The sequence below is a fragment of the Myotis lucifugus genome, unplaced genomic scaffold, assembly GCF_000147115.1.
Source record: "Myotis lucifugus unplaced genomic scaffold, Myoluc2.0 scaffold_152, whole genome shotgun sequence".
In the NCBI taxonomy this organism is placed as follows: Eukaryota; Metazoa; Chordata; class Mammalia; order Chiroptera; family Vespertilionidae; genus Myotis; species Myotis lucifugus.
Genome location: NW_005871200.1, coordinates 2,472,161 through 2,496,857, shown reverse-complemented (window position 1 = coordinate 2,496,857; position 24,697 = coordinate 2,472,161). Strand labels below are relative to the sequence as shown.

At 37.7% G+C, this 24,697-nt stretch overlaps 1 protein-coding gene and 1 pseudogene across 2 annotated transcripts; one reads left to right on the top strand and one right to left on the bottom strand.

Annotated features, from left to right (window-relative positions):
• Positions 1-1,176: 1,176 nt before the first annotated feature.
• Positions 1,177-22,855, bottom strand: SPACA1 (sperm acrosome associated 1). Its single transcript, XM_006095375.3, has 7 exons — positions 22,600-22,855; positions 16,057-16,113; positions 8,915-9,016; positions 8,105-8,211; positions 7,314-7,449; positions 1,853-1,973; positions 1,177-1,333 (listed from the first exon to the last, which is right to left on the bottom strand). The coding sequence occupies exons 1-7, from the start codon at positions 22,853-22,855 to the stop codon at positions 1,177-1,179; spliced, it is 936 nt and encodes a 311-aa protein (XP_006095437.1).
• Positions 13,207-14,248, top strand: LOC102432018 (annotated as a pseudogene). The gene has a single exon (XR_001349520.2). The product of XR_001349520.2 is annotated as a 40S ribosomal protein SA pseudogene (transcript).
• Positions 22,856-24,697: the final 1,842 nt, after the last annotated feature.

Below are 24,697 nucleotides of genomic sequence, written 5' to 3'. Positions count from 1 at the left end.
CATAATGTAATGAAGTTGGCATAGAATTCATCTAAACAAAAAAGTACGTGCATTTTGTACTATTTTCATTACCTTAGAAAATTAATTTCTGATGAAGTCTACCTAGTCAAATTATCTAATGCCTTGGTATCTTGTTTGATAGTTGTCCATAATTGTATCACATGATGACACAGGAAAAAAGGTAGATGATGATGTACAGAAATAGTACCTTGGTTTTAAGAAGTTATCTCCTGCATACCAACACAATGAAAATGCTTGTAGTTATTTAAAAGTCCTTAATTCACTGTTTCTGTGAGAATACAGGGCATGTTAAATTCACATCATTTAGCCCTGGCCAGTGTGGCTGTTCAGTGGTTAGAGCATTGGCCTACGGACCTAAGGGTTGCGGGTTTGATTCCTGGTCAGGGTGAGTGTGGGAGGCAACCCATAGATCTGTCTCTCTCACATGGGGTCTCTCTCTCTCTCTCTCTCTCTCTCTCTCTCTCCTCCCTCCCTTCCACTACTCTCTCTAAGAATCAATGGAAAAAATATCCTCCAAGAAAAAAAAGTTCACGTCATTTACTCAGCCACCTTCAGTTCCTTCATACGTCTTCTTTACACATTTTCTATATAGAACTATAATTAAATTACCTGATGTATGTAAAGTGCTTTGAGAAAAGCTTGGCACATATGGACACTATGCATGGTTTGTTATCATTGTTATTATTGCTATTATTTCATGTGTTATAAGTGATGCTCTTTATGTCTTATGCCCTGCAAAGATTCTAAAGTAGTATGGTTGGCTTTAACAAGTTCAATCCAGTGCTCGCAGAGGGAGAAAGTCTAATATGCAAGGCATCTTCTTTATTTTTCTTTTTTGGGACAGAACATTCAAATCACCTTGGAAGTGATCAAAGTGATAAAAAAATGTGTTGGGAAGATTTTGTGTGTTTGTATCTCTAGATAAATGTTACCAAGTGATTACCTGAAATGGTAAATGTTGAGAACAAATTAAAAAGAGTTTTTTTTTTTATAAGTCTACCACAAAGAAGAACTAATTAAAACAGTCCCTGCTCACACAGTATTAGCTTCAGACTGTGGTAAATCACTTGCAATATTATTAAAGTATTTCACTATATATTTTATTTTTATAATAATGAATCTGGTATGCTCTACTCTCCTTTGGCTTGTTACACATTAATCATTCCACTCGCTCAGGGCATCATCTTCACGTCCATGTATTCCTGTTGGTGATCGTTCAAGAGAAGCTGACCCTTTGCCTTTCACTGAAGTCTGCTCAGAACGTACCTCAGTCCCTGAGACTTTTCCTTCCCAGAAAGTCTTTACTGCCGCCCTGGGAGATAAAACAAAAACAAAAAAATCTTTTATGTGAAATGAAAACTAAAAATAGATTTATGTTTTGCTTTTGTCTATATAGAAATGCCTCCTTAGTCACAATTTATTTTTAGTTTGCGGTACATCAGTTGCATTGCAACAGCAGAGCCCTCAGATGTAACAGGATATAATACTCATGTAGGTATTGGAAATATTCTCCTATAACTGCATTGGTAGGTTACAATAACCAATTTGGGGGGTTGTCATAACTACAACTGGACAGCACAAATATTCATTCAATTGACTTTTTAAAGCAACTACTATGCAAAACTGTAAAAACTGCATTTAAAAGCTCTCTCATGACTGGGAAACAAGTCATGAGATTAGGCAGACTGTACTAGGACAGTCGCAGGAGTTGGGCAGTTTGAAGACACAGGTGAGAGACATCATGGACAGAGCTTTGGATTCATGGGACAAGGGAGGGGCAGAGAGATGGACATCAATCAAGGGGGAGACTCACTTTCAGTCCTTCACCTACCAGTTTATAATTATGAAGATCAGCACAAAGATCACAAATATACACATCACAACTCCTATGGTCAGCACAAAAACCAGCACTGCATCAGTGTCCGGTCCTTTTGATCTTTTCATCTGCAATTCTAGAGAAAAAAACATACATATATCTGATGATTATTCCTACTGACAGAAAAAGGAAATGGAAACTTTATATCTAAAAAATAACTCTAGAAATATACAGAAAGAATTAGTGGATGGAAAGTTATTAATTAACTTGCTCTGCATGTTTGAAATGTTCTTTTCAAACATGCAGAAAGTTGAAAGACTTTGACCATGAACATTATGTATTCCTACCACCTAGACACTACCAACAACATTTTACTATCCGTCTATGCATCCTTCTGTCCCATCCTGTATTTTTAATGCATTTCAACATAATTTACTGATGTCTGCACATTTCCCAGCAAAATTCTTCAACTGGCATATCATTAACTATAGTTTATATTTTTTATATTCTTTATTTTTTTTCTTCTGAGGTAAAATTTCAACAATAAATTGCACAAAGATCTTAAATGTACATTTGCTTATTTTTGACATATACAAACACATACATGCAATTTAAACCCTTATCAATACACAGAATATTGCTATACCCCAGAAAGTGCCCTTGAGCCCCTCCCAGTTAATCCCTGCCCTATCTTTCAGAGGCAACAATCGTCCTGATTCTCTTTTCCACCACCCATTAGTCCTGCCTGTTCCAGAATTCATAGGCATGGAAACATACACTATGTATTCTTTTGTGTAGGACTTTTTCAATCAATATAATGTTGTAGAGATTCACCCATATTTGCACATGTACCAAGTTTTTTTCTTTTTTATCAATGAGTTTTTTTCTTTTTTATTAATGAGTAGTATCTCTCAATTTGTTTACTCATTCTCTTATTGATAGACATCTTGGCTGTTCCAGTTTGGTGCTATTATAAATAAACTTCTTTTTGAAGAAGTCATTCTGTGAACAGACATTTTCATTTCTCTTGGATAAATACGTAAGAGTGGAACTGCTGGGTCATAGGGTAGAGGTATGCTTAGCTTTTCAAGACACTGCAAGACCTTTTCTTAAACTGATCTTATTCATTGTACATTTTATAAATTTCTTTCTCTCAGATTTTTGGTTTGCCAATTCATTTTTATAATGACTTCTGTTAATGAACTGCAGTTTTTAGTTTTGGTGAAGCATAATTGATCAATGTTTCCTTTTACGGTGTTGGTTTTCTGAGTCATGTCCAAGAAACCCTTGCCTACTCCTGAATTATGCAGATGTTCTATGTTTCCCTTTTTAAAGCTTTCTGGATTTGACTTTTACCTTTAAGACTATGATACAGCTCTGATTTTTATATATGTTGTAAGACAGTGGTTGAAGCTCATTTTTTTCATACAAATACCCACACACCACTTTTAAATCAGGCATTCTCTCCCATATCTTTATGAACATAAGGCTATTAAAAGGACAAAGCCAGTCTACCATATGTGTTATAACATTGCTGCATTATAAATTGGTGAAAAACCAATTTACATAAAGTATTACATTGTGAATTATATAGCTTTCTTGTGGCTCTTTCTGGTCCCTAAATCATAGAATCATAAAAGATTTTCATGGAAAGGACCAGATGCAACTGCTGAATCATACCAATAAGGAAACCAATGTCTAAAGGGGCTTAATGATTTCTGCAGCTATGTTTTATATATTTTAATATTTTAATTTTGGTAAGTATCACTCTATCCGAAGTAGTCGCCTATATGAGCAACCTCAACAGCTTATTTGTCTGAATTTTTCTTTCTATTCTTTAAACACCATGGAGTATAGTGTTCCATTCTCCTTAGTAGTTCTAGAGTTATATACTCAATTTAGTGATCTCACTAAATAGTTCCAAATATGATAGAGAAATTACATAATTACATTCCAACATTGTTGAATTTTAAAAATAATTTCAGTTTTGCTAATTTTAGGTTTATAAAAACCGTGGGATTTTTTAAGCTCAAATAAAAGACACCTTGTAGGAGCCCTAACAGGTTTGGCTAAATGGATAGAGCATTGGCCTGCGGACTCAAGGGTCCCAGGTTCGATTCCGGTCAAGGGCATGTACCTTGGTTGCAGGCACATACCCCGTAGGGAGTGTGCAGGAGGCAGCTGATCGATGTTTCTCTCTCATCAATGTTTCTAACTCTCTATCCTTCTCCCTTCCTCTCTGTAAAAAATCAATAAAATATATATTTTTTAAAAAAGACACCTTGTTAGATTAAAACCTGAAAAGAAATGCAAAATTCCCTTCCATTTATCTACGAACCTGCAATACTAGCCAAGAAGGTAGAGAGTGAGGGTATGAAGATTTTAGTTCATTTCAATAGGGGTCTTCACACAAGGATCACTTAGATTGCTTTTAAATCTAATAACTAAAAAGGCTGCATTTCCTCTTGAAATTTTCTAATGAAGAAATAGGCTGAATTTTTTTTTAGTAAAACTAAGCTTGTGTTTGTATTAGTTTCCAAGAGCCACCATAACAAAGTACCACAAACTAGTTGACTTAAAAACAAAGGAAATTTGTTGTTTCATAGTTCTGGAGCAGGGGTGGGCAAACTTTTTGACTCGAGGGCCACAATGGGTTCTTAAACTGGACTGGAGGGCCGGAACAAAAGCATGGATGGAGTGTTTGTGTGAACTAATATAAATTCAAAGTAAACATCATTACATAAAAGGGTACGGTCTTTTTTTTTTTTTAGTTTTATTCATTTCAAACTGGTTGACTTAAAAACAAAGGAAATTTGCTGTCTCATAGTTCTGGAGGCTAAAATTCTGAATACAAGGTATTGGTATGGCCATGTTCCCTCCAGAGATTTTGAGAGAGGACCCCTCCTTTCTTCTTCCAGTCTTTGGTAGCCCCTATGTTCCTCGGCTGGGGCAGCATAATTCCAGTCTCTGACTGTTTTCTCATGGCTGCCTTTTCTCATGTGTCTTTGTGTCTTCACATGGCATTCTCCTCTGTCTCGCTCTCTCTGTCTGTCTGTGTCCAAATTTCCCTCTTCTTATAAAGACACCAGTCATATTGGGTTAAAGTCCCACTCCAGTGTGTATGACCTTATCTTAACTGAACTAATTACATCAGCAATGACCCTATTTCCAAATATGGTCACATTCTGAGGTTCTGGGAGTTAGAACTTGAAAGTATCTTTTTAGCGGGACACAATTCAAGCCAAGACAATGCCTAATTACGAAGGACAACTATTGTAGAAGTGAAAAATCTGATATATAAGGGAATGGATGGGACATTTTCATTAACTAAATGATATTTACCCTAAAATATTTGAATTATGTATTTGTTTCAAGCCAGTACCATATTGTGGACATTTATAACCAATACATTTGTTTGATGTCCAAACAACCCAAAGGGTCTGTCACAGTGGTGTATCCAATTGTCATTTTAAAAGAAACCAATAGATCCAAAGTGTTCTGAAAACATTTTATCAATTAACCAGTGCGTGTACTGAGATAGCAGAGCTACCCCACCAGCCCTAAACTGAAAAGACATAGTTAGCTCTGCTATCTCAGTTAAGGACTGACATTATGGGGTCTGTGTTCCAGGCCTTTACTTATGTACTGTCAAATGCATGTCACCTTCTAGTCATGGGAAGAGCTAACTACTGAGATGTCCTAACATCTCAAGAAAGGGGACAAAAACCAAGAATGCCCTCTGATAGTTATAATATCCTGAACAAAACTCATTGAGAAAAATTTTATTTTGATGATGTTTGGTCTTCTTTGGCCTTTTATAGCACTTTATTAAAATTACCCTTTTAACATGGCCGGTGTTGCTCAGTGGTTGAGTGTCAATCCATGAACCAAGAGGTCACTGGTTCGATTCCCAGTCAGGGCACATGCTTGAGTTTTGGGCTTGATCCCCAGTAGGGGGAGTGCATAAAGCAGCCAATTGATTCTCTCTCATCATTGATGTTTCTATCTCTCTCTCCCTTTCTCTCTCTGAAATAAAAAAATATATATTTTAAATTATCCTTTCAATAACAACTGGAGTAAGATTATTAGCTTTCACAAGAAAGATTTTTTTAAAGACATTATACAACATATCAAAGAAATTTATAAATAATTTATTTCAAAAAACCATCCCCAAACAGTTTAGCTTGTTTTCATTCAATAAAGGGTGCTATGTTGCATGGTATCTCTAGACTACAGCATAAATTCTTTACTTGGGATTAAGAAATACCTTCAAGAAATCCATGAACTCCCTTTAAAATCATAGGTAACTCTTGGCATGATTGTATATGTGGGCATTTTTCTGATAAAAGCCTCCTGAGCCTTAATTAGATTCTAAAAAATCCTGTGACCAAACCTGCGGGAAGCCACCACTTGATGATACTGTCACGAGAGTGCACCAAGGAACGCGGAAGGCCAATGGACCTTGGTCATTAGCAGGGCTGACGCTAAGCACCTTGTCTGTTGAGAGAGTGATGGCTCAAGGCAATTCCTTAACCTGACAATCCTTTTACTGTTTACCAAACTTTACCTTTGATATGCCTGTATGCATTGCTAAAGGGCAAATGTGTATTCAAGTAAATAAATAGTAGACCAGGTCAGAAGTCAGTGTGCTCTTCACGAAAGACACACCACCTGGCCACCACCCCTTAATAATTCATATTTCTTGTCTAGAATTTTCATTTGTACATCGGCCCCTCCTTCAGATCCTGAACCAGTACTGCAGGTCGCGGCAAAACCTCCACTTCCCAATAGCAAAGATGACAACAACACTAAAAATGGTTAAGAGCAACTGAACTAAAGGAAATAATTATATCATAGTCGAAATTAAAAGGACATGCACATGGATCCATTTCACAAGGAAAGCAGTTTTTAACTTGTGAAATGATGTTCAGGGCAAGATTTGCCTTTTGTGACATATATTGATGACTATTATTATTGTTTTGTCAAAAAAATGTTTTCTTCAAATGGGTAATTTTTAAAAAGACATGCCTTGACATAATACTTCTTAATTTCATTTTATTGTACAAAATTTTTATAAGCATTCATGAGAACTCCATGTATACATTTTCACTTTTGTGGTGAAGTAAAAGTAAAAATATAATCCAAGTTACAGGATTGTTCTTTGGAGAAATTTCAGGAATACACTAGTTTCCCAAAGTGAGAAAAATCCAACTGTACTTTGTGAAAAAGAAATGAAGCACTACCTTGTAGAAAAGTCTAAATGATCTGAACCAGTGTTTCTCAAACTATGGTGTCTGCCAGCAGCACCTGGGAACTTGTTAGAATTGTAAATTCTTTTGTCTACCCCACCCAAGATCAACTGAATTGGAAACTCTGTGGGTAAGGCTAGCGATCTGTGTGTCAAGAAGCCCTCCAAACGATTTTGATGCTCTCTAAAGTTTGAGATAAGCAAACCAAAATATTGCTGGGCACTTACCATTTGAGGTATAGACCGTGAATCTAAGAGATGCTACTATTTCATTATTCTCGAAGGTATCGCACTCATAATCCAAGGGGTGAATTGGCCTGCTTACTTCTAGGATTGCTGAATCATTTGCAAGTACAACGGGTTGCTTTTTAAAAGAAAAGAAGTATCAACATTTTTCATGTAAACTTAAGATCAGGAAATAATTTTATTTCCTGTAACAAAAAAGAGCCATTATCTCTCAGTCTAGGGCAGTAATTAATTATGCACATGAATTTCATAGTCAGACAGTCTAGACATCAAGTTCCAATCCTACCATTTCCTGCCTGTGTGACCCAGAGCAAGTTACTCTCAGCATTTCAGTTTCTTATCTGTAAAATGGGTATAATGTTAGGAATTACCTCATAGGATTGTTATGTGGGTTAAAAGAAACATTAACATTTGGTGTATGTCTGATACTTAATTAGCCCTCAGTTAATGTTAGCTACTATTGTCATTAATATATATGACAATGAAAACCTTCCTATATATACAATGAAAACCTTGCTTCCAAAATAAAATAATTTGTATAAAATGAATGTTTTTAAGTTCTGTTAATAGCTGATCCTAAAACACATGTTTATAAATTATTAAAAAAAATTAAATCCTAATAATAATAAGCTGTATCCTAATAATAATAAGCTGTATGATTTTAACTTCATTTTTTCAAACTGCTTTTAAAGAGAGTTTTCTGGAAGTCATCAAGCACTGGGAAACAAATTTTATCACTCACTACAAAGCACCAAATTACACTCATTACTCACTTGCTCTGGCCTTAGAATTTTCCAAATATATTTGAAACGATTTTCAGGAGCTGTATGAACACAGGCCAGTTTCACACTGTCAAGACTTTCTGATATTGGTTTACCCCCTGAAAAAAGAAAAATTAAATACAAAAATACCATAGAGCATTGTAAATTGCTTTATAAATAATATTACTTTTAAAAACCACCTCCAATTTTAAAATAAATTCTATGCTAGAAGTTATCAGACTTAGAGTTTGAGTGTAGAAGAGCAGAGAGGAGTGATGGATGCAAAGATAAAGTCACCAAAAGAAGCAGATAGGAGACTCCATAGCTATCTACTCCTTCAGTAGAATAAACTGTGGAGAAGAGGAATAGTAAGGGCAACCAACTCAATGAGCTAACATACTTTGAGATCTACTCATGGCTTCCAATTTACTGGTTAGGGACTCCATAAGAGATAATGAAATCTCAGCACTGTGTAATTTGATATAGAACATCACTTAAAATTTAGGGTGTACCAATCTACTGATAAAATGTCATGACCAAAGTGCCAACAGTATTTTGCTATAGGACAGCCTTGACCACAGAGCCTGAGTACAATAAGGTTACAGTGTATTGCAGAAAATATATGTTAAATTTTAGACATTGAAAAAATGTAAAGTAACAGCAGAGAGTTATTCAGAGCTATAACTGTCCTGAGAAGTGGAATTTTAAGTTTTCTTATGATTTCCTTTCAGTATATCAATTCCACTCATGACAACCTGAAGTTAAAGTATTTCCCCAGAGTAAACTCTTCCCCCCTCAGTCTTCCTCCAGAGTCCAACTCACAGCCACAGTCTACTGGTCCACGACATTCTTCCACCCGTACAATGCACTTAGATTCACCTCCAGGGCATCCATTTGTTAACATAACTTCTCTAATACCAACACCTTTAGTAAAAGAAAATGGCAAATGTTAGGAAAAACAAATTCCACAGAGTTTTTTTCTTTACTATCTAAGTTTTTATTGAGACTTTTTTCTTAATTTCAGAAATTAAATTCCCAAAATCAGGTTTACAACATTTAGAATTTTTAGACCCTTTATTTTTAATTACTTCCTAAAACAGCTTTTCCTAAAGTGAGTTACATATAACACCAGCCCTTCTGATTGTTACCATTAGAAAAAGAATTCCATGATTATACACATTTGAAAATAATGCATTAAATAAAATTAAAGGGATATCTTTACTACAGAATTTGGGGAAAACTTTTAAAATGCTAATAAATTAACATGCTTTGTGTGTAAACTTTCATTGATTTAACATGTAAAATTTTTACATCTTAACATATTTGAAATCAGAATGCATCTTAAAATTGATGGCATATCACAAATTGGCAGGATTTTCCTTTTTAAAGATGCATAAATTGTGCTTCTTACAACCAATAAAGTGTTAGATTTAATGAAATACATAGTACACAGGATCTCCCAAATTTATTTGACCATGGAACTTTTAGGGAGACTTGGAGCTTCTAGAGGAAATTCCAAAATCATATTTTAACATAAATTAAGCCTTTTAATATTTAGATTGGTAATAAATATAGCAGGACAAACTATTAATTATCGAATCTCTATTTTCAACAACATACTCTCTTTAGAATTGCCACACATTTTTATAACAAGAAACCAAGCCTTTACTATCACAGATCTTCAGAGTTTGCCTTTCATCACCAGAATTGGAGATGATAAAATGCTTGATCAGCAACATGCTGAACATGTCCTGTGATAAACCGACAGTGAATGAAAACGGGGCCACATACCAAACCTGACAAGCTCAGGGGGGTCTGCATGTGGGCCTTAGAAACTCAAGTAACCACATAGGATGGTCTGAACATAAAAATTCCTAACTGAAAGCAAGTCATGGTGGGTAGTCACATTCTAGGCCTGTAGCTTCCTTGACAAAGGTCAATCTTTACCTCAAGTAAACCTGTTTATTATCTTTTTGCATCTAAGATAACATGCCAGAGTAATCTTCTTCTCCAGATCCCTCAAGCCACAACCCAGGCACGAGAGCACACAGAACCTTCCCTATTAGCTAATTCCCCGAATACCATCTCTATAGTTAATTACTAACTTTCCTGTACCCACCAATGTGAAGGAAGTATGTGTTTCTCTATTTTGCCTTTTTATCCAGTCCCAGAGATTTCCCTGGTTTGCTTTCTCCTGCCCCCTTAATCTACCATCAATGGATTTCATGTTCTGTCCTGAAGTCTCCTCCTTTTATTCTAATGTATAAAATAAACTGCAAAACTGGCATTCTTCAGAGCATTTTCTCAATCTATTGAGATTTTGCATCCTGGCAATTGTCAGTTTGGCTCAAACTCATAAAAATTCTCTATAGGTTTGGATGTTTCTTAAGTCGACATGACCTATGAAAAGACTGTATGGTCACAGGCTAGGGAACTGTCCATCTTGATTTCCTTGTTTACCAGATTTCCTCTTCCAACCCCTATAGGATGTTAATCATAAAATCCATTCTCAAGGGCAAGGGGAAGTTGAAATTAGAAATGGCTTACCACAGTTCTCAAAGTTCAGCGAGCCTGCAGATCACCTGGAGATCTTACATGAAATTCTGACTCAGCAGGTTCTGAGAGTCTGCCTTTCTAACAAGCTCCCAAGCTATGTGGCTGGTCTCTGGACCAAAAATTGAGTAGCAAGGGAGAGGGCTCCATATGAGATAAAGAAATAGAAGATTGGAAGAGGAAAGGTCTCTTGATTAAAAGAGATGCCTAAAAATGGCTACAGTATGGTTCCACGTGAATTTATGAAAGGTCCTTATCTAGAAGCACACCCTTATTCTGAAATGCATAAAAAATTTTCAAGCATAAATAAATAAATGTATTTATTTATTTTGCAAAATACAGTTTATTGCGATGATGTGGATAGCTAAGATTTTCTGTAAATCCAAGTGACACTCAAAAATCTGCCTGTGTATTCCAGAAAAAGAAAAAATTTTGACTGCTACATTATTTTGGGAGTTCAATAAAATTTTCACTCAAGCATTTTTCCCTTCACATAGTTGTTATAAATTGAAAACATTTTTTAAATATTTAAAAAATATTTTAGATGCAAAATGTTGTCTTTTCTGGTTTTTCTCCTTAAAACTTATCACCATCTGACATATTACATATTTTACTTTTATTTATGTCTTTGACCCAACTAAAATATGTAATCTTTGAAGGCAGCATTTCCTCTGCTTTCTTCATGGCTGTAGTGTTCCCAGTAGAATACATTGTAGACAGAAAAAATTTCTAAAAGTCCCCAAACAGAAAATCATTTGTTGAATGAATATATAATTTCTGAAACACATCTTTAAATAATAGTGTAAGACAATATATAGTTACTAGAATTGTCATAAATATAATTCTCTTATGAAAATGTTTCAAGTAAGCAACAGAAGAAAGATATAAATTGTAAATGAATAATCACAGGTTTATTATATGGATTCTTCTCATTTTCTGACTTTCATTCATGAAGAAATTAAGGTTAAAAAAAAAGGCTGAAAACTATCTCAAGAGACAGAAAATGGAACAGTGAACAGGAACAAGTAGGGATGCCCACTCGCAACACTCCTGTTCAACATAGTACTGGAAGTATTAGCCATTGCAATTAGACAAGAAGAAGAAATAAAAGGCATCCAAATTGGAAAAGAAGAAGTAAAATTGTCTTTATTCGCAGATGACATGATATTGTACATAAAAAACCCCCAAATACTCCAGCAAAAAACTATTAAACTTAATAAATGAATTTGGCAATGTAGCAGGATACAAAATTAACACCAAGAAATCTATGGCATTTCTATACACCAATAGTGAACTTACAGAAAGAGAGACTAAAAAAGTAATCCCATTTACCATCACACCAAAAAAATTAAGATACCTAGGCATAAACTTAACTAAAGAGGTAAAAGACCTCTACTCAAAAAACTACAGGACATTGAAAAAAGAGATAAAGGAAGACATAAACAGATGGAAGAACATACCATGTTCTTGGATTGGTAGAATCAACATCATTAAAATGTCCATACTACCCAAAGCAATCTATAAATTCAACGCACTTCCCATTAAAATACCAATGGCATATTTTACAGACCTAGAACGAACTCTCCAAAAATTCATCTGGAATAAAAAAAAAGACCCCGAATAGCTGCAGCGATCCTGAGAAAGAAGAACAAAGTAGGTGGGATCTCAATGCCAGATATCAAGCTGTATTACAAAGCCACTGTTCTCAAAACTGCCTGGGACTGGCACAAGAACAGACATATAGATCAATGGAATAGAATAGAGAACCCAGAAATCGACCCGAACCAATATGCTCAATTAATATTTGACAAAGGAGGCAAGAACATACAATGGAGTCAAGACAGTCTCTTCAATAAATGGTGTTGGGAAAATTGGACAGATACATGCAAAAAAATGAAACTAGACCACCAACTTACACCATACACAAAAATAAACTCAAAATGGATAAAGGACTTAAATGTAAGATGGGAAACCATCAAAATCCTAGAGGAATCCAAAGGCAACAAAATCTCAGACATATGCCAAAGCAATTTCTTCACCGATACAGCTCCTAGGGCACTTGAAACTAAAGAGAAAATAAACAAATGGGACTACATCAAAATAAAAAGTTTCTGCACAGCAAAAGAAACCATCAATAAAACAACAAGAAAGCCCACTGCATGAGAGAACATATTTGCCAATGTTAGCACCGATAAGGGTTTAATCTCCAACATTTATAGGGAACTCATACAACTTAACAAAAGGAAGATAAACAATCCAATAAAAAAATGGGCAAAGCATCTAAATAGACACTTTTCAAAAGAGGACATTCAGAAAGCCAAGAGACATATGAAAACATGCTCAAAGTCAGCAATCATCCGAGAGATGCAAATCAAAACAACAATGAGGTACCACCTCACACCTGTCAGACTGGCTATCATCAACAAATCAACAAACGACAAGTGCTGGAGAGAATGTGGAGAAAAAGGAACCCTCGTACACTGCTGGTGGGAATGCAGACTGGTGCAGTCACTATGGAAGATAGTATGGAGTTTCCTCAAAAAGTTAAAAATGGAACTCCTGCTTTCCGCGCTACCCAGGGAGGGCTCCATACGGCGTTGTTCTCGGTTCCCACGTAACTTAAAGGGAAACTTTTCACAATGTCCGGAGCCCTTGATGTCCTGCAAATGAAGGAGGAGGATGTCCTCAAGTTCCTTGCAGCAGGAACCCACTTAGGTGGCACCAACCTTGACTTCCAAATGGAACAGTACATCTACAAAAGGAAAAGTGATGGCATCTACATCATCAATCTGAAGAGAACCTGGGAGAAGCTTCTGCTGGCAGCTCGGGCCATGGTTGCCATCGAAAACCCAGCTGACGTCAGTGTCATATCGTCCAGGAATACTGGCCAGCGAGCTGTGCTGAAGTTTGCTGCTGCCACTGGAGCCACTCCTATTGCCGGCCGCTTCACTCCTGGAACCTTCACCAACCAGATCCAGGCAGCCTTCCGGGAGCCAAGACTTCTGGTGGTTACTGATCCCAGGGCTGACCACCAGCCTCTCACAGAGGCGTCTTACGTTAACCTGCCCACCATCGCTCTGTGTAACACAGACTCTCCGCTGCGCTATGTGGACATTGCCATCCCTTGCAACAACAAGGGGGCTCACTCAGTAGGTCTGATGTGGTGGATGCTGGCCCGGGAAGTACTCCGCATGCGTGGCACTATCTCCCGTGAACACCCGTGGGAAGTCATGCCTGATCTTTACTTCTACAGAGATCCTGAAGAGATTGAAAAGGAAGAGCAGGCTGCTGCTGAAAAGGCTGTGACCAAGGAGGAATTTCAGGGTGAATGGACTGCTCCTGCTCCTGAGTTCACTGCTGCTCAGCCTGAGGTTACAGACTGGTCTGAAGGCGTGCAGGTGCCCTCTGTACCCATTCAGCAGTTTCCTACTGAAGACTGGAGTGCTCAGCCTGCCACTGAAGACTGGTCTGCAGCTCCCACTGCTCAGGCTACTGAATGGGTAGGAACAACCACTGAGTGGTCCTAAGCTGTTCTTCCACAAATTCTTAACAGAATGGAAATAAGGTTGATGGAAAATAAACAGTTTCTAAAAAAAAAAAAAAAAAATGGAACTCCTATTTGACCCAGTAATCCCACTTCTAGGAATATATCTGAAGAAACCAGAAACACCAATCAGAAAGGATATATGCATCCCTATGTTCATAGCAGCACAGTTTACCATAGCTAAGATTTGGAAACAGCCTAAGTGCCCATCAGCAGATGAATGGATTAGAAAACTGTGGTACATCTACACAATGGAATACCATGCTGCTGTAAAAAAGAAGGAATTCTTACCATTTGCAACAGCATGGATGGAACTGGAGAGCATTATGCTAAGTGAAATAAGCCAGTCAATGAAAGAAAAATACCACATGATCTCACTCATTCATGGATAATAACGACCATTATAAACTTATGAACAAAAATAGATACAGAGGCAGAGCAGCATCAAACAGACTGTCAAACTACAGCAGGAAGGCCGGGGAGGGTTGAGGGCGGGGGGGGTGGGGGGGTGGGGGTGGTAAGAGATCAACCAAAGGACTTGTACGCATGCATATAAGCATAACCAATGGAAACAAGACACTGGGCGGTAGGGGAGGCCCGGGAAGGTCAAGGCGGGGTGGGTGGGAAGGAGATATATGTACCACTCTTTGTAATATTTTAAGCAATAAAAAAATTTTTTAAAAAAGAAAGAAAATGGAACAGTGGTTGCCAAGGGCTGGGAGAAAGGGGAAGTAGGGAGTTAGTATTTAATGCACATGGAGGTTTCAGTTTGGGATGATGGAAAAATTCGGGAGATGGATGATGCTAATGGTTGCACAATAATGTGAATGTGCTTTATGTCACTGAAATGTACATTTTAAATGGTAAAATAGTAAATTTTATATTAGGTATATTTTATTACACACACTCACAAACAAAAGCTATCTCAAATAAAAGTAATTCAGGTGTAATGTTTGACCAAAAAAAAAAAAATGTTCTGATGTAGATCTGCATGGATTTTCTGTCTTACCCTCTGGTTTTTGTCTTCCCCTCCTATCACTGTCTTTTTATTACAAGGCAGAGTCTATTTAAAATAAACTTAATTTCATTGTGAATTATCTATTATCTTCTCAACAAACTACTCTATAGTGGTTCTGTAAAGATGGTCTTCTAACCAGCAGCATCAGCTTCATTGGTGAACTTGTTTAGAAATATAATTTCTTAGGCCCCTCTGAAGGCCTACTGAGTTAGAATCTCTGGGGTAGGCCCAGCAACCTGTGTTCTAACAAATCCTTCAGGAACTGAGGTTGAACAGTTAAGTTTGGGAAACACCAGTCTACTGTAGATCATGTGTTGCCTTAATCCCACCACCATGTAAAAGATTTTTATATCCAAATTCTATTTATGGAATGATCAATACAAGTCACAATCCTTGAGCATTATCTTCCCCACAAAGCCAATACCTCTTTTCTCCAAGATATGACATATAAATTGGAGAAATGTAGAATTTAGAATAGACTATTACAAAGAAGCACATTTCTTGATAGATTTGCCAACACAGTATGTAGAAAGACATCTGTGAGATGCATCTCAAGATTTTTCATCTCCTGAACATCTGTGAGATGGAGGAAATTTTACTTTGGTGAAGGCAGTGCATGTGCCAAAAAATATAGGGAGCTGGCTTAAAATAAGACTTAGAGGTTATAAACTGACATATCCACCCTTTTAAAGCAATCAGTTTGTGTTTTGTGTGTGAATTATAGTCATTAGAATAGAAATCAATGAGAGATGAATGAGAGTACACAAATTACAAATAAAAATTGCCACACTATTTTTACCTTTCCTCCCCCTAAACTACAATATTGTTTATGTGCTCTATGCTACTTACCACATGTAACAGTGCACATCCCAAATTCTACTTCTTTAACTACTTTCATTTCTGAACCTAAACATAAAATACAAAAACACATTATTTAATCACTTGAAAACTTTTCTAAGTGAAAAGCTCTTACTTGAGGATGGAGATACAAGTACTTGTCAAATGGGAAGCAGACATTTTATTTTATTTTTTAATATATTTCTATTTATTTCAGAGAGGAAGGGAGAGGGAGAGACAGAAACACCAATGATGAGAGAGAATCATTGATTGGCTGCCTCCTGCACACCTCCCACTGGAGATTGAGCCCACAACCCAGGCATGTGCCCTTGACCAGAATTGAACTTGGTACCCTTCAGTCTGCAGGCCTATGCTCTATCTATTGAGCCAAACCAGCTATAGCTGGGAAGCAGACATTTTAAAAAGTTTTATTAAATCAGAAAAGCAATACTATTCCTAGTACATCTATTATTGTTTACATCAAAAGAAGCCTAAGCCTTCAAAGTAATAAATCAAGAAATAACTTGCAAGGAAAGTTTATATAACTTAAAAATAATTTTTCATTACTTTAATACATGAGAGTTTAAAGTCCTATAGAATGTCAGAAAAAAACAAACAAACAAAAATACCCAGCCAATTGTAAGGTCCAATTTTTTCCAATTCCCTATTTTCTGAAAAATTTGAGTGTATCATTTTCATCCAAAACAAAAGTCTCTATACCAAGTGTTCATTAAAATCATGTATTATAGATTGGTTCTACTATTCCTAACACTTTATTAGTAGGATAATCTAGGAATACACAAGAATTTGATTAAATATCATTGGGTTCAAATCACATAATACAGGGCTTCTTTTTTCTCATCATTCTGAAGTTTGGCATGAATTCCACTTGCTGTAGTGTATAACCCATTCTTCATAGCTCACATTAAGATTAAACTCTCAAAGGATAAAAATATTAAATGAGGTATTAGAAGATAATTTTTAAAAGGTATTATATCCTGAGGAAACAATGTTACATGGGAAAATGCATTAGAGTTAAAGCCAAATTGCTGCTTCTACCACTAATTGGCTGCTTTGAGTTTGAGTAAGTTACTTAAACTCTTTCAGGCCTAGTGAACCTTTCTGTAAAATTTGAGAAGGAGAATCTATTTCGCTATTATTGTGAGAATTAAATGAGAGAATATGTGTGAAAACATTCTGTAACTTGTCTACTGCTATAAAAATGCTTAAGAGATAACCTCATTCTCACTCATTTTGCACTTATTGATTTCATATAATTCAAAGATTTTTTTCTATTTTTATTACAGCAAGACAATATTTTTATAGTTTTAATATGCTTACTAGAGGCCCGGTGCATGAAATTCATGCACAGGGGTAGGGGTTGGGGGTTGTCCTCTCAGCCCAGCCTGCACCCTCTCGCAGTCCAGGACTCCTCAGATTTCCACTTGCCAGCAGTTGGACATCCCTCTTGCAGTTCAGACCCCTCGCTCCTTACTGCCCGCCTGCTCACTGCTTCTTACCGCTCAGCTCACTGCTCCTTAGCACTGCTGCAGAGGCAGGAGAGGCTCCCACCATCACTGCTGCGCTTGCCAGCTGTGCGCCTGGCTTCTGGCTGAGCAGCGCTCCCCCTGTGGGAGCACATTGACCACCAGGGGGCAGCTCCTGCGTTGAGTGTCTGCCCCCTGGTGGTCAGTGAGCATCATACCTACTGGCCAGTAGGCCAGTCGCTTAGCCTTTTATATATATAGATGTACCAAATACAGTGTCTTGAATACATAGTAAGCACTAGATGTAAATATGGTAATCAATATTGACTTTGTTAAATAAATTATTTGGACTATCATGATCAATTTTGAATTAACATTTTTGCTTGAAATGCTTGGATACTTTCAACTGGCACATTATGGGATATAAATTAAAAGCCAAATCTTGAACACAGAAAACACAGGTAAGAGAATGAGTACTAGACTACTTTTAAATATAACCTCTTTCGCCTGGCTTGAGTTGCTCAGTGGTTGAGCATCAACCTATGAACCAGGAAGTCATGGTTTGATTTCGGATCAGGGCACATGCCCAGGTTGCTGGCTAGATCCCTGGTGGAGGGTGTGCAGGAGGCAGCTGATTAATGATTCTCTCTCATCATTGATGCCTCTATCTCTTCCATTCCCTTCCTCTCTAAAATCAATAAAAAAATGTTTTTAAATATATAACCTCTTTTCAAAAATCATTCAATAAACTAAATACTTAATCAGCTCTATTATTCAGTACCTATGCTACTTTGGGAAAATTATTTAAGTTCTCCTAACTTAAAAAAAGTTGAGCCTGGACGGCGCAGCTCAGTGGCTGAGCATCGACCTATGAACTAGGAGGTCGCAGTTCGATTCCCGGACAGGGCACATGCCACCCAATTACAGCTCGATCCCCAGTGTGGGACATGCGGGAGGCAGTCAATCAATGATTCTCTCTCATCACTGATGTTTCTATTTCTCTCTCCCTCTCCCTTCCTCTCTGAAATCAATAAGAATATATATTTTTTTAAAAAGTTGAGATTTGATCATGTTATCTCCAAAGGTCCTTTCAGCTTTGAGTATTAAGTGCTCATTAGGTCATTCACTGACTTTCTTTTTTTGATGGGGATCCTATAATGGTGAGTCAGGGTGATTATATGTATCTGGACTTCAGTGTAGTATTTATCAAAATTTCCCATTATCTATCTATGAGTAAAAAGGAAAAATATGGTCTGCATGTCAATGTCAGTAAAGTTTTATGTATAACTTCAACAGTAAGATCCACTGATGCTAATTAATTGGTTGGTGTCAATGTGGTAGGAGTCATGTGTCACAGGACTCTGTACTGTTCAACATTTTTATTAATGTCTTGGATAATACTGATTTCATGCTGTGTGTAAGCTGAAAGTCCTGTATGTAAGCTGAAAAGTCAGTTGTCCTCAAAGTACTTTATTGGCTGTCTTTAAAAGAACAGGTGAAAAGGAGAGTTCAGTAGTGAGTTTAAAATAGGAACTATTATAAGCAGGCTTTTCTTACACACACAAATTAAAATGACAAATAAAAAAATAGTGAGTTTAGTATGAGTCAAAAGTGTAATGAGGCTTCCCTAAATATCTACTGGGTCTTAGACTGTGCTGATGAAAGCTTGGCATCCACAATGAGGCTGGTAATGATCCTGCTGTTTTTTCTGTTCTGGCCAGATCCTGGAATGTCCTCTTTAATTTTGGACAGGATGCTTTAATTGTTGGTATATTACATCACAGTAAAATTTTTATTTTTGAGTTTCTTTTTTGAAAATTGATTTGTATGGTTGATAGTTCATGATTTTTTTTCTTTCTTACAGGTCTTCCAAAGAAAAAGAGAAAATGCTATATAGTTATATTTACATAGAATAAACCTCATTTTATAGAATAAAACTCATTTCTCTTGAAATTATTATGTAGGTCTATTGTTGGTTCCTTTTATAAATCTAAAGGTAAATAGGTTAAGAGTAAATTTATAAATCTTAGATTAATAAAGGGTATAAGAGTATACAAAAGGTATAAAGGCATAGGGATAGGAATATAAAAGGATTAAGGGTATATATAACATAGTATCTTAGTGATTTTTCCTATATTTTGAAACATTTTGTTATTTCATCATCCATAATGATGGATTTCAGTATTACTAATCAATTACTCCTATTTAAAAAAAAGACTATAATAATAAAATAGAAGAATTGTTAGAATGGCCTAGAAAGGTGACATAATTGTGAAATAAATTGTAGGTATTACATCATACTTTGTTTTCTTATTGCTTTGCCCAAAGAATCACATCATCTTTCAGGAAGATATAAAAGAAGTTTAGATACATCTTTCTCATCCTCTATTTTCAGCTTTCATTGAACACAATTGAGATTTTAGAGTTTATTTCTTTTTGGTCCATAATGGCAAGGAAAAGAAAGTTGACAGTGAAAAACATTTCACAATTATTGGATGAATCAGAAGATGAACATAGAGAAACAGATAGTAGCATTTTGGATGCTAATGATGATGTTAAAATTCATTGTATAAGCAAAATGAGAGATGATACCTTCGTCAGCGGTTCTCAACCTGTGGGTCTCGACCCCTTTGGCGGTCGAACGACCCTTTCACAGGGGTCACCTAAGACCATCCTGCATATCAGATATTTACATTGTGATTCATAACAGTAGCAACATTACAGTTATGAAGTAGCAACAAAAATAATTTTATAGTTGTGTCACAACATGAGGAACTGTATTTAAAGGGCCAGAAGGCTGAGCTAGATGAATTATCTCTAGCTCAAGACTCAATGAATGAACATTATCTTTCTAAGAATGAGAAGGATATCTGGCATTCTCTTCTAATTAGTCCTTCAACAGGAAGGACTTGATCCTGAAATATTTTGAGAAAATGGAGCCAGACCATACTATTTTGATAAAGGATACAGACCGTATTCTTTCCTTTTTAAAGTGGTTTATACACAAGAATGTACTTTATAAGGCTAGTAAACAGACAAATAAATGCCAGATGTGAATACAAAAGTAACTGAAAGAAAATAGATGTAGAAATGAATAAATTCATTGGACCAACAATTGTAATTGTTTATAAATCAAAGATGAAAATGGTTTTGCAAATATGGAGAAAGAATATGGCAGTCTTCTCTTCAACAAAATATGTGTCTTCCTAGTTTTCAAAAGTATTATGATAAAGTGCAAAAAGAACAATAATAATAACTAGAATCTATTACAAGATGTACTTAAAATCTGGACTCAGTATTTATAAAATGGCTATATTTCAGACTCATGCATAACAACCAATGAGCTTTTAGTTGCGCTAAAAGTACTTTTCCCATTAATCTTCAAAACCAGGAAAAATTAAATAAAAATTTGGGATAAATTTGGAAATAAAATGTAAAATCTTATTAAAATTTCAAATAAGTTGTTTTCACTGCCCCTTTGTTCTTACATTTGAAATTATTTGTAAAATGCCTTAAAAGTAAAATGAAATAAAATGTCCAGTGGATCATAAATGGTGTTGAATGTTTTTAAACTGGTCCTCTGAGGGTTAAGAGGGGCTTTGCCAAATTTCAGAAATATCCAGATCTCAGACACCTCAGATTGTTTAAAGTTCTGGATTCTCGCTTTCCCCAGGAAAAAGCAGCTATGCATGAAATTGTGTATATAAAACTCCAGAAGGCACGCGGACTCCCTGAAGTTCACAGATAAGGAAATGGAGACATCGAGAGAATAAATAACTAGTCCTGCATTTGAATTTGCATCTAAGGCATTATAGTTCTGTCACCCAGGTTTACTCTAAACGCCATTTAGCTTTTTACACCTGGAACTATCCCTTGACCAGTTTAATACTAAAGTTGTTAATGCGATGACTTTTAAAACTAGAGTGAAGCAATAAGGACTATGCTTTAGAACATGTTTTTCTCTTTTCTAGTCCCTTTTCTTCTTCACATTTCCCCAGTCAAGGAGATGAAGTTGGGTCAGTCTCGGGGTGCGTGTGTAAGCTCTCTGTAATGTAATCTTATCAAGGCAATAACAAATCTGGTCCCACCATTAACCTCAGGTAGTCAATTTCTTTCTGTCACCGAGGGTCACTATCTGTCATCAGGAAAGAAAAGAAAAGCTGATGAATAGGGCATCTACTCTATATGTATAGGAGACAGGAGACTGCCACGGATATTAAAAGAATCTCAGCTGGGTCATTTATGAGGTAAAGGAATCGTTCTCCTTCCGATGGCTGCACACCTGCAACTGACCTTTTACCTACCAGCATGTGAGTTACTAATCAATAGAACAGGTATAATAGCTTGTCAAGTTTTATTGCTTAGAGAGCTAGCAGAAGAAGGTAAATTTACTAGTAGTATGTACCAAGCACAAGCTCATTCTCCCTTGGTTAACACGTTATCATCTAACAACGCCACTAGTTGGATCCCTTGATCCGTGTATTCTAAGGCCACACTGTTCCTCTGTGGTGCAAAGTTGAACGTGCAAATAAAACACCTCCACGCTGCAGAGGTGCTCAAGGTTGGGGCTGCAAGAAGCTGACATGGGGCTTCTGGGCAGTTTAGTCCGCATATGGATCCATGTAGATGTGTCACAATGAGGGGAATTCTGAGTTCCGTTTTGTTCCAATGCAACGTGCAAATATACAAAGAAGACCTCAAGCAATTTGCAACTTAAAAAAACAAAAATCTACCATGGGAAGGAAAAAAACGTAACTGCAAAGGGAGTCAAAATAATTCCACCTGGTGGAAGGCTACTTCTGCCTCCTATCACTTAAAAAACAAAGCGTCTTTTCAGCAGTATTTCCGTAGCAACTCCTACACGTGGGCTTGTTCAGCTTGCTGTGGCCTTGGGAAATTAACATGTTTCTTCAAGGCCATTACACGAGTGAAAAATGTATAAATTCGTGGCTGACTGCCAAAGAGCTCTACAAATGTTCCCAGGGGTCAGTCTCGATGTCCTCGGACAGACATGGGGCTTCGGCCCCCACAGGGGCCGCTGTCCCCACCGGGGAGCCTCCCAGCTCACCTTCCTCCTCCTCCTCGTCGCCCTCGGGCTGCGATGGGTGCTCGGACTCGCCCTGGTAGTTCTCCGCCTCCTCCTCGGCCTCGGCCTCGGCCTCGCCGTCACCATCGCCTTCGTGCTCCTCCTCGTCCAGGGAGCGGGCCCGGCCGGGGGCCTGGCGGGCGGTGACGTTGACCCCGCGGGCGGCCGGGAGGCCCGCCAGCAGCAGCCAGCCCACCGCCAGCAGCAGCGCCGCGGGGCAGCCGCCCCCGGGCCTCATGGCTCTCGGCCCCACGGCCCGCTCAGTTGCAGCGCTTCGCTCGCTCTCCTGGACGGGCGTCGAAGAAGGAGCCGCGGGTCCCCCTGCGCGCCGCACCCGGGGCAACCCAGTAAAGCGTCAGGCGTCACCGCCCCGTCACGCGCGCGGCCCGCTGCCTCCTGCGGCGCTTTGGACACTTCCGACGGCGCCCGGTCCCCTGCGCCCCACGCGCCTGCGGGGTCCCCCGTCTCCCGCTGTTGGCATTCCCTCCGCTAGTGAATCATGGCCCATACACCGTAGGAGCCCTTCTCGCTCACCCTTTCTTCTAAAAGGCATCCTTCCTTCTGACGTTGGCTACTCTACGACCCAGAGTCCCTCTTCCCGGGACACCCCTCTACATTGACTTAACCTCGAATTCCTTGACGCAGAATATCTAACGCCGTATATGTCAGGGTGGACTGTCACATCCTTCTTGAGTATGGAACCTCATGCTGCATTCATTTCTGCAGGCGAGGCTTGATTTGTAGACTATACAGGGGTGCACTTTCTTTCTCTGACCTGGACACTGTTTGTTAACGCAGCTCAAGCAGGTATGTCTTAAGGTGTTGTGCAGCGCCCTCAGCTCCGTGTGGGCCTTCCTGATACTAGATTAGGGACCGGGAGGGAGGAAGGAACAGGGGAGGAAGCAACTGTTGTCAAGATAGTCCTCCACTCTGTATTTGGGGAGGTGATGCTTTTGGAACCAAACTTCGGACTTATACTTAGGGGGAAAGAATTCTCTCTTCCCGGAGCAGGTTCCTAAGAGCAGAACCTCTCCCCTATCGTTTTGTTTGGCACCCTTACTCCTGTTTTGAGCCTACATTGCGCTTCATTCTTTTACTTTTGAGTCCATGGTAAGAACAAGTACTCTAATATTCCTTGGTTACTACAAGGTTCTCCCACAATCCCATTTCATAACTGTCCTACCCACACCCATTCCACACCCAAGTTAACTGCTTTCCTGTTTTGTTCATCTAATTCCTCCAAGATAGATGTGTCCCTCACCTTGCATTCCAAACACAGACTCCCAGGTGACAATCCTAAAGTGTCCTAATTTCTGAACTCAAAGGTTTCCCCCCAAATCTCAAGTTTCTTTATATATCTAGAATATGTAACACACCTATCAAAAAGGCTAAGTTTTAATGACAATACCAAATGACACTGTTTTAATGACATGTTTGTGAGGATGTGGAGGAAGTGGCTCACTCATATATTGCTGGTGGGAATGTAAAATGGTAGTCCCTGCCAGCCTGTTGTGCCTTCCTTCTCTGGCCATCATTTAAAACTATATTGTTACACAATGGAGTAATTTTGTGGTAGAAGCTATAGGAAGCCCTGTGGAATTTTGTATATAGGAATCATGATTTCAAATAGTCCCACTATATCCTCTCAATCTATCACGTGTTTAGTAGCTTCTTGTCTTATTCCAGCCTCAGTCTCTCCCACCCATTATTTTTTCATCGACTGGAGCGGCCCACAAAGGCCCTTCTTACAGCAATAAGAAGAAGGCAAGGATGTCTACTATCACAACTCTTATTCAACATTGTATCAAAAGTCGCAGCTACTTCAATAAGACAAGAAAATAAATTAAAAGTATACATATTGGTAAAGAAGAAATAAAACTTTGTTCACATATGACATGAGTGGCTATATAAAAAATTCAAAAGAATAAACAACAAAAAAAAAATTCTGGAACTGATAAACAGTTATAGCCAGGTTGTAGGATACAAGGTTAATATACAAAAGTTAATTGCTTTCTCATATACTAGAATTTAAAATTTTAAAAAATCATGTACATTAGCACCAAAAATACTTAAGTATAAA